The sequence below is a fragment of the Cydia fagiglandana genome, chromosome 4, assembly GCF_963556715.1.
Source record: "Cydia fagiglandana chromosome 4, ilCydFagi1.1, whole genome shotgun sequence".
Lineage (NCBI taxonomy): Eukaryota > Metazoa > Arthropoda > Insecta > Lepidoptera > Tortricidae > Cydia > Cydia fagiglandana.
Window position 1 is genome coordinate 4,637,591 of NC_085935.1, and position 18,731 is coordinate 4,656,321.

The 18,731-nt window shown below is 37.3% G+C and overlaps 1 protein-coding gene across 1 annotated transcript; it reads right to left on the minus strand.

Annotated features, from left to right (window-relative positions):
• Positions 1–3,477: 3,477 nt before the first annotated feature.
• On the minus strand, positions 3,478–12,602 carry LOC134663400 (uncharacterized). Its single transcript, XM_063519765.1, has 5 exons — positions 12,160–12,602; positions 8,904–9,027; positions 7,760–7,944; positions 4,501–4,611; positions 3,478–3,608 (listed from the first exon to the last, which is right to left on the minus strand). Exons 1-5 carry the CDS (start codon positions 12,590–12,592, stop codon positions 3,478–3,480), a joined length of 984 nt encoding a protein of 327 aa, XP_063375835.1. The 5' UTR covers positions 12,593–12,602.
• Positions 12,603–18,731: the final 6,129 nt, after the last annotated feature.

The window sequence follows — 18,731 nt, forward strand, 5'->3', positions numbered from 1 at the left end:
TTCATGCTTGTTGAAGCGTCTCTGTTTTAGCTTGGAAAAAAATACTTTCGTATGTCCGGGTTTTCTCGTTTTTTGAAGTGAAAACTTCTTTAGCGGCGCTGTGCTCTTTTTGTGATGGCGAGAAAATGTTAAACTCGCGAGAGCGTAAGACGTAAGACGTCAGACGCTTCGTAAGACGGACACGTGACCTGATCGAAAAACTGTTACAATGTCATTGAGTTTTCACTTCTGTCGGCACTCCCGGAGTGCAACCCGTTGATTTTTTAAATATGGTCTAGGTAACTACAGATCCACTTAACAATGATAACTACATTCCTTTGAGGTCTGAAAGGTATAGGTACTCAATAAATAATTTTTGTCCGAGCGAGCAAAAACGCTTGAAGGCGAGATTAAGGAGCCAGTTTACTGGTTGTGTTTCTTAACCGATTTTCGTGAAATTACGTGGATTTTTTTTCATAATGACGAAAACCATTATTGGGGCATTCCACGAGAAAGTCGCTTACATAACGCAATTCTTCTAATACTTCTGGAAATGCTGAGTAAGCGATATTGGGTCAGGTAATATTTCATGACTTGGCTAACAAATTGGCAGTATATTCTCGAGATTCACGTATTTTATTGAGGTAGCTGCCATACAAGGCAAAAGCGTTATGTAAGCGACAGCTAGTCTCGTGGAATGCCCCTATTGGGGTTATTAGAGCTACAGCCCACAGACCCACTAGTTTACCCTTGACCAAAAACAAAGTATTCTTCTGTACCCTGTTGCTCAGTAAGATATTTTTTACCGTCCCTCAAAAAATATGTCCATCATAAATCTGAATTGCACAGCAGAATACTGTTTTGCTGTGCAACGTTTTCTTTTTTTTGCAGTGCTTCTAGTTCATAGGTTAGAATATGATAGTATTTTTTAGTAAAGTAGGTAGTAGTAGTTAGTGTCATTAAAATAGTCAATAGAATCAGGTGTTACTTTGCGGAAATCCATATTAATCTAAACCAAAATATTACTTTGCTAATCCACGAAAAGAAACAACCCGAAGAAGAAGTTTAGTGTGGGTTGTTTCTTTTCGCGGATTAGCAATATTTTGGTTTTGATTGATCATTAAAATATGTAGCACCCTTTAGCAATAGCACAGTGGGAACAGTGTGCGCGCATGTAGCGCTCCTAATTTACGGGCGCCGAGATAGTTACACCGGACGCTAATTCCGACCGACACGCTACTCGGAAATCTATGGCGCTACCTTTGTATTTACTTTGTACCAGTGTGATCCTGTACTTGTGTTTACAGGAAGTATAAATATCCATAAATTTATTGGTACCTATTGCACTTGAGGTTTGTTTTGATTGAAGGATATGGCGTGGGTGGTCAAATCATGAAATGGCAGCGTTTCATGATATGCCAAGACGATGACAATATACAACTACAAATGTGATACTCACTAATAACATAAGGGTCAAACAGATCACTGTGTTACGTTCTTTCCTGTGGACATACACAAAGTTAAGGGCTATAAAGATTAATTTTCTTATTTAACCCTTATCCACGTAAAAAGGTCCTCCTTTTATTTACAGAACTATGATACAATAATTACTTACATGCCCACAAGCTGTTAACTATTGCCCACAGGAGAGAAAACTAGCGTGTTCGCGCGAACTGTACATTTTTCTCCCCTGTGGGTAAAAGAAAATTAACCTTTATAGTCCTTAACTTTGTGTATGTCCACAGGAAAGAACGTAACACAGTGATCTGTTTGACCCATAAACTAATTCATTTATGCCATAAAAAATAGGAAATATACTATATATTTTTATCGGATCCGGTGCTACGGGATTCGCAGTCCACCCTTGCATATTATAATGAAAAAATGCTGGCTTTAAGTAGATACCTACATGTGGATGTAGAGCCACCCTAGGGGTCTGAAATCTATGGCGCTACCTTGTACTCATTTTGTACTGGTGTTCATGGAGTCAAATATATAGGAAAACTGTTTTTTTTTCTTTATTAGTCACTTGATAAATGTTACATGTGGCAAAGGCTGTTATTCCACTATTTACTTAATATTTTGATTTGTGCTATGATTTGACACGTTAGTATATAAATACAGTGAAACCTGGTTAATTGGCACCTGGATAAATGGAAAACCTCAATAATTGCAACCAAAAGTCCGGTCCCGGTCCCTTGAAACCAAAAGGCCTCTATAATTGAAATTTTGGAACCTCTATAATTGCAATTTAGATTTTAGTGATTTTCGTAATTTTGCCTCTGTAATTGACCACATCGCAACTTAAGACCTCTATAATTGACACTGTGCTAAAAAAATCTGTTATTTTGCTCTTGTTTTTACCTCTATTATTGAAACGAGTCTTACTTATTACCTCTGTAATTGAAATAATGTAGTTATAGACAGCAGAAACAATATTTTAATAGCAATGATCACTTTATTTATATCTCCATCCAGAATTCAATTTATTTATTGGGTATCTAGCCTGTAATAGTTTAAATCAATAAAAAACAAAGTATGCTTTTTACATTCTAATAAAACTTTCTTCTACAACAAGGGATTTTATAAAACCCAAATAATAAGAAAATAAAGTGGTAAAATTAATGTAGTGTAAAAGTGCAAGTATCGACACAAGCAATATATAGACCAGAAACCCAGATCGTAAGCGTGTAAATCTACTTTAAATGGTTATTTGCACCTCCATAAAAGAAATTTGTCAGAACGCAACCTCTATTAATGAAAACCTCTATAATTGACACAACTATTTTTTTAACCTCGTTAATTGACACGACCTGCTTAAATGAAAAACCTGGTTAATTGACAAAAACTGGCCGGTCCCTTGAGATTGCAATTATCCAGGTTCAACTGTAAAGTTAAAATAAAGGCCAAGGTTAAAATAAAGTCTAGAGTGCTAGTAAAGGCACAGTCTAGAGAGAAAGAAAATTACTGTACTATACATATTGTATAGTATACAATATGCATGCATTTAGAGAGGCATACCTACCTAATGTGATTTGCTGGTAACTCTCGGTTTAGATGACAAGGAGAATTATATAGGTACATGATGATAGCTAGTTCCTATTATTCATCTTTTATTGGATAAATGTTTGCTTTTGTACGACACCCTAGAGCCCATCAGGTCTTACGAAAAAAAGAATAAAACGACAATATATGGCCAAATATTTGTTTTAAATTTGAAAAAACATGCTTACTAAACCAAAAAATTTATAAAATTTTCAAAAAACAATTCCAAACAATCAATATTATATATTATTGAACATATTAATAGAGTTAGACCAAGAAAAGTCTGCAACAATTTTGATAGCACACGCAACACTTGCATTGCGATTTATTTATACGTCATAATGTCATAGAAGTTTGGTGTTTTAAATAACATTTGCACTGCGAGTGCTATCAAAATTGTTGCAGACTTTTCTTGGTTCTCTAGTTCACGGCAAACTGCTAAAGCAGTAAAATCTACGTGGCAGTCCACACTTGGCCTCGACCGAAGTTGCAATCGTTCTTCATATTAAATCTGAAATAGCCATTCTCACCGTGGTCTGTACCCCAGGAGTTTTTGAATTTCCAGTAACTTACGCCTTTTGCATCTGTAATAAATACATACTACGTAATAGTGGACCCGGGTATGTCCTTAAACTATCTCCAGGACCCGGGTATGTCCTTAAACCACGTCCAAGACCACCGGTGGACGGGCAGCAGCATCCCTCAAATTCGGTGTACTCGACTGCGATCGCCAACCCGCCTGCCAAGCGTGGCGGTTATGGCATTCACCCCCCAAAAAAGGCGGAGGCCTATGTTCAGCAGTGGACGTCTTATGGCTGAGATGATGATGATGATGACATAATAGTTTGAATAAGAACCGACTCAACTTCACACGACAAAACTGCATGTCATAACATTTACAATGAACCCAAGATCGGGCTAGATAGATACATGGATTTATCAAGGAGTTCCGTTGATCATTCAAATTCCAGCGGTTCTTGAGATACTGCCCGTTAATAAACAAGGTAAGAAACGGACGGCAGAGGCTCAAAACCAGAGTTTCGTTTGTCGCCCTACAGCACGGACACGGATCCCTAACATACTTAGGTACTTACCCAAATTGCTATAATTGTGCCTAAAAGATTTTAGCATTTCCCGAGATTTCTTTAAGAGTACATCAGGATCAAAATATCCTGAGTTAATATGCTGAGCTATTCGTCTTTTATATTTTCGACATGTTTTATGAAAGTTACGTCAGATGGTTTCCACATAATTAAATTAAACCTAAGTTTTTTTCCTTCAATCGTGAACAGTATGGCGTCATTTCTTTTAAATCAGACCGAAATTTACGAAACTTAAAACTAAAGAGCTCTATGTTTATGGTAAAATGTTGATGTTGCCAGTAATTAAAAACTGTAGGTATTTAGTAATTAAACATTATTGATGCCACGGCCATTATACGGTTTACCATAATGGAGATTAGGATAAGTATTATACCTTTGCCATATCCTACGAGCAGTACTGCGTGATTTGGTTGTCCCGTGCAATCAGCTGGAGTGAATACGTCCGGGCCATGCCATGTTTTCAATGAGAGGGTTGCTTCTAGACCTAAAATAGACCAATATTTAGGCATTAAACATATTAAAGTTAAAAGAAAACGAAACGAAACGTGTATGTAACGATAACCTACAATCTCATTTAAAAATCGCCACCCGACACTCCACGCGATCAGTTTTGTACAAAAACAGTCATAATTTGGCGCCAAAATTGGCTTCGTCACTTTGAATCCAACACCTTTTTGGATTACGTCAAATGGTTATTGATAAAGAATTAAACATCACAACTACTCGTTTGCATAAACAAAGGCTTGAAATAGATTAAGCATCATTTGGCAGTCCGGTTGGCATTGTTTGGCAGACAGCTTATTAGTGGACCAACTTTGCAGCTTTGCAGTGGACTTGGATAAAATGTATCTTGGATTCTCATATGGTAAGTCTTTTAAATTAATGTGAATTTACAAGCAGGACTTTTTTTATAATTTGTGGATATCAAACTTAACTAAGTACATAATAAAAATACAAACAATATAACGTTAGGTTCTGTATGAAGTTTAGCAATACATATTTACTCGTACCAATATGTTTTTGTACAGCGTCTACTGGCAGTCTGCCAAATTTTCCGGATTTTTTTTTAACTAGATAGTAGATAATCCATATTATATCATATCTCATTGCGACCTATTTTTATTCAATATTTTTGTATTTGTATTCAGATTGAGGGAGTACTGAGGTTTTAAAATTTGGTGAAATTGACTTTTAACAAATCATCAATCATCATACAATTAAAAACAACTTTCAACGCTTGGAGAAGAAAGTCTTCTGCAAGTCTTCCTGACTAGGTACTACAATTAGAAAAGAGTTTCAATGTAATGTGCATAAAATAGCTTGTAAAAATATAAATCCAAATGTGACATTGTGGCAGGAAGCGAGTATAGATTGGAAAAGAAATGTCTTATACAGAAAACAAGAAAACACTGTATAAGAACATAAAGGTATGATGGAATATGTTCGGCGCAAACTCACACATAAATATATATTATAATATGTGCTAATACGTTCGTATCTTTATTGTAGGTATAGTATTATATACATACTAGCTGTGCCCGCGGCTCCGCCCGCGTGGAATTCGGTCTGTGTCAGTAAGCTGCTAATTTCTAATCCCTCTCCCCTGGAGGCGGAACTTGAAGTAAAGTTGACAGATGAATATGCTAGAGGACTGTAGTCCAGATAAAATATTTTCCACTTAGATACCACTAAATAAAACTACACTCAATAGTTTTTTTCGCCCTTATTAAAATTTTACACGTCATTTTAACGACAGAGTGTACTTATATCGGACGATACAGTAAGGTATACGCGCGCGAGCGAAAGTGAAGCGGCCTGCCTGGCTAGAGCGCGAGCGCCACTCACTGTGGTCTTCTTCAGACTCCTGAGGAAGACCGCGTGCCGTTTGTAACCTCAATGCGTTGCGAGACTTTTGCGAACGATTCGATTTTTTCCGGGAAGGCATGTAAATGCGTATAAAATGCGAGTCCCAAATCGTTTGACTCCGCAAACGACCAGTAACGTTGCAACAGAGTACCTAATGCTGCTGCAGTCGCCATATTTGAGAATATAATTGAAAACGCGAGCGAAGCGAGCGAGAAAATTTTTCTATATAAAAAACGCAATTTGATAGACAGTTGTAGATTTTTACTTTTAGTATGGAAATCTGTCACATAATTTTATCACAAAAATTGACAGTGCTGCAGCATTAGGTACTCGAAAAATTTTCCATATAAAAAACACAATTTGATAGACAGTTGTACATTTTCCTTTTAGTCCCAACCAGGCGCGAATCCAGGATTTCATACAGAGAAGGGATGGGACAGTTTTTTATTAGTCTAGCTTCGCATAGGGCTCGATATTTAAGGGTCTCAGTGAGGTTGTTTGATGCAAGAGAGGTGAAAAGATGCAAGAAAGCAGAGCTTGGAATTGACCAAGTGAATTGAATTGGCGAAGTGTGAGCAAGGCAGAAGGCCCAGCTGCGAAGGAGGAAAGCTTGGATTTGGATCCACGCCCAAGTGTAATTAGAGCAGAAGATCAACTTTGCCGTAAGGTAGAAGGCCTCGCATAAGACCTAACGCCGAACTGCAAAAGAGTGGATTAATCACGTCTCTTCTACTGCTCGCTCTTTGGCTTCACTCGAAAGCGCTACTCGTTTAATTTTGTTGTATTATTAAATCAACATAATTATTCAATTAAATTTGTTGATATACGTACTCTCTCTTCTAAACTTAGAGTTAATTTGGCATAATCCTTCCTCGGTGGCTTATTCATGTCAACACGTATTAAATTCAGCGCAATCTGTTAGTTTACCAGGGTACTCTATAGTGGTAGCACATATTTGAAAAAAGTTTGCCCCTCCTTCCTAAGTAGCGCCATAAGATTCAGGGGCAAACTTAAGTCAATCGAGTGTTTTGGCTACCCCCCCTTTTAGGGGTTGAATTTTTATAGCCTAAAACCTGGCCGGGTATTTTCTCGACAGATTAGTAAAGTTTTCATCAATATCCGTTCAGCCGTTTTCACGTGATGCGCGTTCAAATAAACAGACAAACAGATAAACAGATAAACAGACAAACAGACAAAAATTCTAAAAACTTTTGGAACGTGTTCTGTTATCGATTCTAAGTATCCCCAGCCAACTTTTTTTCAAATATCTTCCATGTACAGACTTTCGACCGTCTTCAGCTTTATTATATGTATAGATAGATATAGAAGAAGATAGATAGATACAAATTATTAAATATAAAAAACTTATTGAAAATCTGTATTCAATAAACAAATATACCAGTGCCCTGTTTATCGAAGACATTAAAGGTTTCGACAGGAGAATTGAGATAAATAATTACACTCCACAGACCAACCACACACACACACACAGACAACTACATTTACTTTGCAAAAAAGTAGTAAATAGATGAACGAATGATTTAATGTGATTGAAATGTACGATATTTAAGCTAAATACCTCGAAAATTTTTATTGTTCAATGTTGTAGTTGGCTGTTGAACTTGCTATTGGTTGAAAAAAAAAACAGTAATTTATTTCCACTATCATTACAACATGTTTTTGTGTACAAGACATCAACTCTGGTGTCGAAACCTACAGGTATCGGTATATGAGTATACATATATTAAACATTCCACTGAACTCACCAACTGCAAGTGGGGCGCCATTCTGGACAAGTGCAGCTTTTAATGACTCATCATCGTTTGTATTAAAAGTTCTTGGAGCGTTTACTTTGACTTTAACTTTAGAAGCGTCGAAGCGGCAGGACTTTTTTACTGCTTCATATGGATAATCTCCCTCGCCCTCGCAACCTTTACTGCTAGCTACATAACTAAATAAATATAGAAAAATAAAATAGTTAGCCTTTTTACGTACCTACATACTTAATTTAAACAGTCGCGAGTTGGTGAGGCATACGAACATCACAATTTTGACACCCGATTTTCACATTGAAACCGTCAGATTATTTAAGGAAATGTGTAAGTTCACATAATTATCAGATTAAGTTCCTTATAGGAAAATTAAAGCTTTAACTTGGACTTAACGACAAAATCCACAATGTACTTAACAATTTTTTTAATCCTAGATCAAAGAAATAAAAAAAAAATTAGACTCTTTCCTGCTCGCTGGAAAAGAAAACTTTAATATAAGTTTTTTGCTTCCTTTTATCTAATAATCTTTCGATTCCAATCGGTCTTTACTATGCTCGAGTAACGACCCATTTAGCATTGTCGGCTCCCCAGCTATAATAAAATTAAATGCTGCCTTTGGAAAAACGGGCCGTGTGGTTTTTAGGGTAGTTCCATCGTAAATATTTAGGAAGCTAATTGCAAAAAATATTGCTTAGAGAAACCAATTACAAAAAAACTTAGTTTTTAGGGTTCCGTACCCAAAGGGTAAAACATGACCCTATTACTAAGACTTCGCTGTCCGTCCGTCCGTCTGTCCGTCTGTCACTAGGCTGTATCTCACGAACCGTGATAGCTAGACAGTTGAAATTTTCACAGATGATGTAATTCTGTTGCCACTATAACAACAAATACTAAAAACAGAATAAAATAAAGATTTAAATGGGGCTCCCATACAACAAACGTGATTTTTGACCAAAGTTAAGCAACGTCGGGAGTGGTCAGTACTTGGATAGGTGACCGTTTTTTTTGCTTTTTTTTTGCATTATGGTACGGAACCCTTCGTGCGCGAGTCCGAATCGCACTTGCCCGGTTTTTTAAATAAATATACAGATATATTGAAATTGGAAGTTGCATCCGACGCGTAATGTTCAAAACTTACTTTAAGACTTCAAGTGGAAGGCCTCCAGAACAACTTCCTTTATCAAAGCAATCTAAAATTTGCTGTTCTGACAGTGACACTAAATTGCCAGGGTTTTGTGTGGCGTGCACGCTTTCAATGTTTGCTGTAAAAAACATAAAAAATTACATATACTTAACTTGAAATGTGTATCTAGAGCACAAGAAAAGAAAGACACTTTAGAGCTGTTATTTGAGCGCCTTTAATAGATTGCCTAAAGACGTGATCTTTCACAACAGGGTGAAGTAAATTTTTAACAGATAAAAACGACATCAGAGAACAATTTGAAATGCTGTTAAAGTTAATTATGACCATTTTCTAACAATTACAGTAAGTCCAAGTCCAAAGATGTAAAAATACTTGTCGAAGAGGTGTTCCATTCTGGTCTTCATCAGCAGTTCCATTTCACCAGATAATATTTAAATGCAAATGCTTGATTTATAGATGATAATACAAAAAATCGCTACAAGTAGGGTGACTAATCGAATTTAAACTGTCGTGAGACATACTTACATTACCTAAACTAATTTAACGGTTTATACTCACGTGTGTTTAGTCACTTATACACACGCGCGACACGTTTACCCAATGCATATATTTGAAGACCTAGGCTCTCCGAAACATGTCGGGCAAGTGACTAAATAAAAACACGTGAGTTTAAACCATAAAATTAATTTGTAGAGTGACTTCTATAGATTTAGCTAACCCCTCCATAATAATCGGCCACTCTTAACAGTAAGACTCCTATTTTTTTGTTTCTGTCTGCCTTGTTAAGAGTGGCCAATTACTATTATGGAGGTAAATAATAATAAGCTCATCATCATCTCAGCGCAGCGGGCATAGCCTAATGACAATTGACAATCGTACATCGACAAACGCCAAACGAAATGAAGAAATGTACCATGAGATACCGTATACCAAAGAAAGAAATAAATGATTGATTGATTAAATTGATGACAGATGCTGCAAAAAATGGCTTGGCTAGGCCCTTATGAAGGATCGGGGGGTGTATCGTAATGACAGTAAACTTTTACGAGGATCGGATGAAACTTGTGGATGCAAGTTAGTAGGAGAATAGCTGGATTTTAGGAAAGCATTTTTGTCCAAGCTAAAAGGGAGACTTTCTCTCTATTTTATGAATTGAAGTATCTACCTTTTTGGGATTCATTGTTGGCTACTTAATCCCAATACCGGCTGTAACATGTTACATTGTATTTACTACTTACCTACTGCGGCAAAAATGAAGCAGTCTCCACAATCTCCTTGAGCTTTCACTTCAGTGACCAGACCTTGCGTAGAGTAATCAAGCTCGTCTGGCGCATTGACAATAAATTCCCTTTTCACCTCTGTTAATGGCGTAGTATTGTTCATTTTGGACACATCCAAACATGATGGACGGCAGAGGCTCAAAACCAGAGTTTCGTTTGTCGCCCTACAGCACGGACACGGATCCCTAACATACTTAGGTACTTACCCAAATTGCTATAATTGTGCCTAAAAGATTTTAGCATTTCCCGAGATTTCTTTAAGAGTACATCAGGATCAAAATATCCTGAGTTAATATGCTGAGCTATTCGTCTTTTATATTTACCCAATGCATATATTTGAAGACCTAGGCTCTCCGAAACATGTCGGGCAAGTGACTAAATAAAAACACGTGAGTTTAAACCATAAAATTAATTTGTAGAGTGACTTCTATAGATTTAGCTAACCCCTCCATAATAATCGGCCACTCTTAACAGTAAGACTCCTATTTTTTTGTTTCTGTCTGCCTTGTTAAGAGTGGCCAATTACTATTATGGAGGTAAATAATAATAAGCTCATCATCATCTCAGCGCAGCGGGCATAGCCTAATGACAATTGACAATCGTACATCGACAAACGCCAAACGAAATGAAGAAATGTACCATGAGATACCGTATACCAAAGAAAGAAATAAATGATTGATTGATTAAATTGATGACAGATGCTGCAAAAAATGGCTTGGCTAGGCCCTTATGAAGGATCGGGGGGTGTATCGTAATGACAGTAAACTTTTACGAGGATCGGATGAAACTTGTGGATGCAAGTTAGTAGGAGAATAGCTGGATTTTAGGAAAGCATTTTTGTCCAAGCTAAAAGGGAGACTTTCTCTCTATTTTATGAATTGAAGTATCTACCTTTTTGGGATTCATTGTTGGCTACTTAATCCCAATACCGGCTGTAACATGTTACATTGTATTTACTACTTACCTACTGCGGCAAAAATGAAGCAGTCTCCACAATCTCCTTGAGCTTTCACTTCAGTGACCAGACCTTGCGTAGAGTAATCAAGCTCGTCTGGCGCATTGACAATAAATTCCCTTTTCACCTCTGTTAATGGCGTAGTATTGTTCATTTTGGACACATCCAAACATGATGGACGGCAGAGGCTCAAAACCAGAGTTTCGTTTGTCGCCCTACAGCACGGACACGGATCCCTAACATACTTAGGTACTTACCCAAATTGCTATAATTGTGCCTAAAAGATTTTAGCATTTCCCGAGATTTCTTTAAGAGTACATCAGGATCAAAATATCCTGAGTTAATATGCTGAGCTATTCGTCTTTTATATTTACCCAATGCATATATTTGAAGACCTAGGCTCTCCGAAACATGTCGGGCAAGTGACTAAATAAAAACACGTGAGTTTAAACCATAAAATTAATTTGTAGAGTGACTTCTATAGATTTAGCTAACCCCTCCATAATAATCGGCCACTCTTAACAGTAAGACTCCTATTTTTTTGTTTCTGTCTGCCTTGTTAAGAGTGGCCAATTACTATTATGGAGGTAAATAATAATAAGCTCATCATCATCTCAGCGCAGCGGGCATAGCCTAATGACAATTGACAATCGTACATCGACAAACGCCAAACGAAATGAAGAAATGTACCATGAGATACCGTATACCAAAGAAAGAAATAAATGATTGATTGATTAAATTGATGACAGATGCTGCAAAAAATGGCTTGGCTAGGCCCTTATGAAGGATCGGGGGGTGTATCGTAATGACAGTAAACTTTTACGAGGATCGGATGAAACTTGTGGATGCAAGTTAGTAGGAGAATAGCTGGATTTTAGGAAAGCATTTTTGTCCAAGCTAAAAGGGAGACTTTCTCTCTATTTTATGAATTGAAGTATCTACCTTTTTGGGATTCATTGTTGGCTACTTAATCCCAATACCGGCTGTAACATGTTACATTGTATTTACTACTTACCTACTGCGGCAAAAATGAAGCAGTCTCCACAATCTCCTTGAGCTTTCACTTCAGTGACCAGACCTTGCGTAGAGTAATCAAGCTCGTCTGGCGCATTGACAATAAATTCCCTTTTCACCTCTGTTAATGGCGTAGTATTGTTCATTTTGGACACATCCAAACATGATGGAACATTTTCACGATCCGCAAATTGAGTGATTTTAAACCCACTCTTTTCATACTGACTGTTTGCGTTCCATTCGTTAATTTTTATCAAGTTTCTCTTAAATATTTCAAAACGCATGTGGAACTCTTCGACATTTTCGTATTTTCTTTCGTATTTTTTTATAAAATCAGCGAATAATTCGTCAGCTTTATCTAGGTCATACTGTGGGTATGAGCCCAGTGTTGAGCTGAAAAATAAGAACAACGCTAAAACGTTCAAACAATACATGGTTAACAAGTAGTTAGTGAAGAATAAACAAATGCGTTCGTCTTATATACTAGTTTTTCTATCAGCTTAACATTTTTGGCATATTTCTTTTTTACAGTTTTGTGTTATCTTCAAGTCTTTAATTACCTACCTAAATTCCATTTAAAAAACATATCTGACGTAAGTATATTTTATTGCCATAAATATTTAGGTTTTGCTTATGTTTATGAACAGTTGTTAAAATAATATGAGCAAGTTTAGAATTTATTCGTTTACTTACACGTGTTTTTCTTGAAGGTCATTACGATTTCTTTAGTATTTTGACTATTTTGGGATCACTTCGGTCTTGCAAATGCGTTTATCTCAGAGACCGTTTGACGTAGATACCTAAAATTTGGAACAGTTATTTTATATTTTAGGGGGAAATTTGGGGGGTTGCGAGGGGTAAGCTGAATATTCAGTTTTCTGGCAAAACTTTGTTCACGGAACGCTTATTTAATATATTATTGATCGGGGGGCACGGCAGTGCCCCCGCCAAGTCGAGCGCGAAGCAAACACTGCCGTACCATCCTTTACTGGAACCATTTCGTCGCATTTTCAGGCCCCTATTTGAGAACCTCTGGATAGGACCAGAACGCAGAAATTTTGGTCATCCAGTAAGCTATAATCACATACTTAAAATCCAAAATTTCAAGTCTGTAGGTCATTTAGTTCCAAAGTTAAGCGAAAGCAAAGTTTCGCATTTATGAAACTCACTCATGATCATCAGAATAGAACTAGTACTTCCCATAAACTCAAAGAGCTGAAATTTGGTACAGAGTTAGGGTTTAATGGCCACATAAAGGGAAAACCTAAAAATATTGCAATATCAGTCACGTTTTAAAGATCTAAGAACTGCATAAGTAAGTTTGTAATCCCATATAAATATATGATATTACAAAGTTACTATTGCAGTTCCTACAAATAGTAGGTAAAGTAAAGTAAAGGTACACTACGATGTACGATGTGAGTATGAATGAAGATATGTTGATGTAATTAAAATAAAAGTATTTTTTAGTGCATTCGAACTTAATATACATACTTCTAAAAACATAATTAAATAACTAACCTAGAAAAATTAAACTATATCTAAAAATAAGATATGTTTAGGTTTGATATGTGTATACATAGTATGGGTATGAGTACCCGAAAAGAAGGACTGCCTACAAAAAGAGATGAGATCCCATCAAACACATTACATGTAAAAAGGTGCAAGTCTCGCAACGCTTTTACTACAAAAAAGTTTTGAGATGTAATGTGAAACCAAGTCGGTTATTTTAATCAGTGCCAGGGGTGTTAAAACCGTATCAATAAGATATCTTTAATTTGTAATACGTATAATGACTTGGCCATCGCACGGCTGCATTATGACAAAAGGATCATCGTCACCTATTAAAAATAATTCTAATTGAACATAACGCTAGCGCTAATTGCAGTTTGAGCATTACACATATTTACGAGTACGGCACGAGTAAAGCATTATGTGCGATTGCCAAGTCATTATATGATGATTAGTGACGGATTACTGATTATTATTTAATTATTAGATTAAATGAATGGGCAATACGAAAAACTGTTGCTACTGTACAAGAATCAGAACCGGAAAAAAAGAAAAGAAAGATTTGTAATAATAAAAAAACGACTCCTAAAAAGAAAAAAAATGTGTTAAATAAGAAAATCTAATAAAATAAATCAATATGCCCACGTTTCTACAAAAAGAAGTGAAATCCCACCAAAAACATTCTGTAAAAAACTAGCCAAGTCTCGATGGAGCTGCTTGTTTATCTCTAAAAAATAATGAAATCTAGACAAAGTCGTGCCAAGTCTAAGGTTCCTTACTGCGATTTCTTTATTATTATAGTTAATGTTGTGTGACTTGGCCGTTGAAGGGTACACAAGGGTACAAAACCAGGTGCTCCATGACACCATTGCACCAATCTGCCATTGCACCAAAAAGAAGTGTTTGTTTCAGGCTCGCCTATTCATAAGTATTATTGAAATACGCAGCTTTATCAAGCCTACAATTGACTGGTTATTGAATCAACGTTTTCCAAGTGGCAATTTTCCATCGTCAATGGGTAGCGGTTCTGGCGACAGATTGGTGCAATGGTGTCATGGAGCACCTGGTTTTGTACCCTTGTGTACCCTTCAACGGCCAAGTCACACAACATTAACTATAATAATAAAGAAATCGCAGTAAGGAACCTTAGACTTGGCACGACTTTGTCTAGATTTCATTATTTTTTAGAGATAAACAAGCAGCTCCATCGAGACTTGGCTAGTTTTTTACAGATACTATATTATTACTACCTACTTATACTTTGATTGGCGCTATGACCCAAAATGAGTCTTGGCCTCCAATACAAGGAGCATGCCATTTTCTACCCAGTCCTGCATGAATTCATGCCAGCTTTCACTGTATGAACTCACGGAGATTTACCTCCACTATCCGCCCACCGATACTTAACTATAGTTCGTTTTTTTTAGCATTAGAAATAAGGTAAACAATCTTGATGTGTCTTTTAATTTAAAAATACATTTTAAAAATAAGTTGCGGCAAATATGTATTATGAATCTAATACGATCATGTTGATTCTTCTGCTTTTGTAAGTAATAGTTTTTGATTTTTAAAAAGCGTTTTTCAATTAAAAGGCTTGTCAAGATCGCTTACCTTCTTGCAAGTTCTTTCTAATGCTAAAAAACGAACTATAGGATGACCTGATACTTGTATCACGAGCAAATAATTGAAACATAGATTATACTCCTCAAACGGTGACACTTTTGTTCAACTACTTTTAAAAATTACGAAGACTTTAGACGTTCCATTTTTCATACAAAATATATTATCTTCAATGTACGCCATAAAGCCATTATCATTGTGATTCTGATTGACGTTGTCATTTGTCATGCCTTAAAAATAACAAAAGTTAAAAATTAAAACACAAGTTATTTTTAAAAGTCGCTGAACAAATGTTGGTCAGTATGAGAAGTAGAGACTAAGGTATACCAAATTTTTGCTCGTATTACAGGCCACACCCGGTATTATAAATAAATAATAGCTTTACCTACAGAATATAACTAAATATACGTACTCTACATCTACAGTGCCATAATTTGAAACCGAATGCAGTATTCCGCTCTGAAATCCTTTAGAGCAGCTCTCCTCTTCACTCAATTTGTGCCGATTTGAATCTCAAAGATTTTGAATTTAAGTTTCCGTATGCCTCAGAGTTCTTGTTTAGGCGCAAGACAAAAGTGTAAGCGATATTTTTATACTACGTCGGTGGCATAAAAGCATACACCTCGCCTGATAATAAGCGATCGCCGTAGCTTATAGATGCCTGCAGCTCCAGCCGATCCTTTTAAAACTCTGTACAGTCTTTTTTCCACACAGTCAGACGCGGCACGGACACGCTAGAAAGGCCCATTATTACCGGGAGTGTCGACGGACGAAGGAGTTGAGGGCGTGCGCCCAGTAGATGGTCAGATGTGGTCCAAAATATTACCCAGACTTCGCTCTAGGCAACGATGCAGCTGGCTGAAAATCGAGAGGCCTGGAGAGCAGTCGTAGAAAGAATAACCCATAGGAGTCACGTCCCTCAGACATGAGGTCAAGACCACGAAGAAGAGACTACAGTCTTTTTTTGAAGAACGCTATCCTGTAGCCCCTTGATAAAACCTCAGCAAGGAGCTAATTCCATAGCCGAAGCAAAGCGGTAATTTTTGACAGTCTTATTTTAACTGTCACTTAGCAGATATTTCGAATTGTTTTCGGACAGTAAAACATTGACGTAAAAGCAGTTAAATCATGTTTTGCTTTTTTAATTCCGCGCATAATTATGTAAATTGGCCTTGTTTAATTTTTTTAATGGCCAGCTATAAAAATAGCATTGGTGATTGCGCTGAAATACTTTATGTTCAATTATTTAGACTAACCAGAATCACCATGGTTTGTCTACGAAGATATATCGGCCTCCTAGCCTAGAGTCAGTATAGGCAAACCCTGCCTGAAAAGCAAGATGTCTCAGGTTCGTGAGTATCGGCTCCTTAATCCCGGTAGAGCGCTCTTACAAGAAAAGTCGAAATAATGCAAAATTGATGATACTAGTCGACGAAATTCAGGACTTTGTGCTCATTATTAGAAACAATGAGTACTTGTTCCAGTAAAAGCGTCTTCTTATCTTTTTAAATATCGTTGTAAATATTAGAAAAAGGACTTATTAAATTAGTAATGAATTTTTTTCTGATGGTCGTTTCCGAAAAACCCCGTGAAGCACTGAACGGCAAGCTCTTATTTGGAAATGTTGAGAAGTTTACTCTGCTAAACCTGGCTATTTTGTATTACTAATACCCTGTACTTTAGGCATATCAAACGATATTTTTCCTACATACCTTTGGGAAAGAGAAAATCAAAGTAAAACGAACTCAATTTTCTCTCCGAAACAAGTGTCAATTTCTACGAAAATCTACTTAATATCGAAGTCATTTTCATACTCAAGCAATCTGCAACGTTTGCTTATACTGTTGGTATACATTAGTGTTTATGAAATTCTACTATAATTTTTTGTAAATTTTTTGAAAACTACTCTATATTACCGATGACGCGCGCTCGCCAGCTCAGTGCCGCGGCAGAGCTTGTACAGGCAGGACGTGTGTCGGTCGGCTCCGCACATTTTCAACGGCGACGACGAGGTTTTTTATCATTGTGTGCGGCGGGCGCCGTGTAAAACGCTATACTGTGTGCGTGTAAACCGCAACGAGAGACTTTGATCCTAGCACTGTTTTTATAGTATTATAATTTATAATGGTACAGTTTAATAAACTACCGGACAGGATTAAAAATATTTGAAACGACCTGACATTCTATATGTATTTATTTGACTCAAGATAGTACTCAGGGTCTGATGATGGAGCCGGAAGGTGGTCACCGGTACCAATCAACCATGCAACTAAACCACTTTGTGTTTAGGCTCGTTTTATTCATCTCAACAAGATCTTTGACACAAGATAGTACTCAGGGTCTGATGATGGAGCCGGAAGGTGGTCACTGGTACCAATCAACCATGCAACTAAACCACTTCGTGTTTGGGCACGTTTGATTCGGCTCAACAAGATCTTTGACTTAAGATAGTACTCAGGGTCTGATGATGGAGCCGGAAGTTGGCCACCAGTACCAGTCAACCATGCAACTAAACCATTTCGTGTTTAGGCTCGTTTTATTCGTCTCAACAAGATCTTTGACACAAGATAGTACTCAGGGTCTGATGATGGAGCCGGAAGGTGGTCACCGGTTCCAATCAACCATGCAACTAAACCACTTCGTGTTTGGGCTCGTTTGATTCGTCTCAACAAGATCTTTGACACAAGATAGTACTCAGGGTCTGATGATGGAGCCGGAAGGTGGTCACCGGTACCAATCAACTATGCAACTAAACCACTTCGTGTTTAGGCTCGTTTTATTCGTCTTAACAAGATCTTTGACACAAAATAGTACTCAGGGTCTGATGATGGAGCCGGAAGGTGGTCACCGGTACCAATCAACCATGCAACTAAACCACTTCGTGTTTGGGCTCGTTTGATTCGGCTCAACAAGATCTTTGACACAAGATAGTACTCAGGGTCTGATGATGGAGCCGGAAGGTGGTCACCGGTACCAATCAACCATGCAACTAAACCACTTCGTGTTTGGGCTCGTTTGATTCGTCTCAACAAGATCTTTGACACAAGATAGTACTCAGGGTCTGATGATGGAGCCGGAAGGTGGTCACCGGTACCAATCAACCATGCAACTAAACCACTTCGTGTTTAGGCTCGTTTTATTCGTCTTAACAAGATCTTTGACACAAAATAGTACTCAGGGTCTGATGATGGAGCCGGAAGGTGGTCACCGGTACCAATAAACCATGCAACTAAACCACTTCGTGTTTGGGCTTGTTTGATTCGACTCAACAAGATCTTTGACTTAAGATAGTACTCAGGGTCTGATGATGGAGCCGGAAGGTGGTCACCAGTACCAATCAACCATGCAACTAAACCACTTCGTGTTTAGGCTCGTTTTATTCGTCTCAACAAGATCTTTGACACAAGATAGTACTCAGGGTCTCATGATGGAGCCGGAAGG

What these genes read in the sequence shown, in the direction of transcription:
- LOC134663400 (XM_063519765.1), bottom strand. Translation starts at nt 12,592, where the DNA reads ATGTATTGTTTGAACGTTTTAGCGTTGTTCTTATTTTTCAGCTCAACA. An exon ending in CTTCATTTTTGCCGCAGTAG is followed by an intron (nt 9,028 to 12,159) that starts GTAAGTAGTAAA and finishes TGTTTTTTACAG; the next exon opens with CAAACATTGAAAGCGTGCAC. An exon ending in CTTCCACTTGAAGTCTTAAA is followed by an intron (nt 7,945 to 8,903) that starts GTAAGTTTTGAA and finishes ATATTTATTTAG; the next exon opens with TTATGTAGCTAGCAGTAAAG.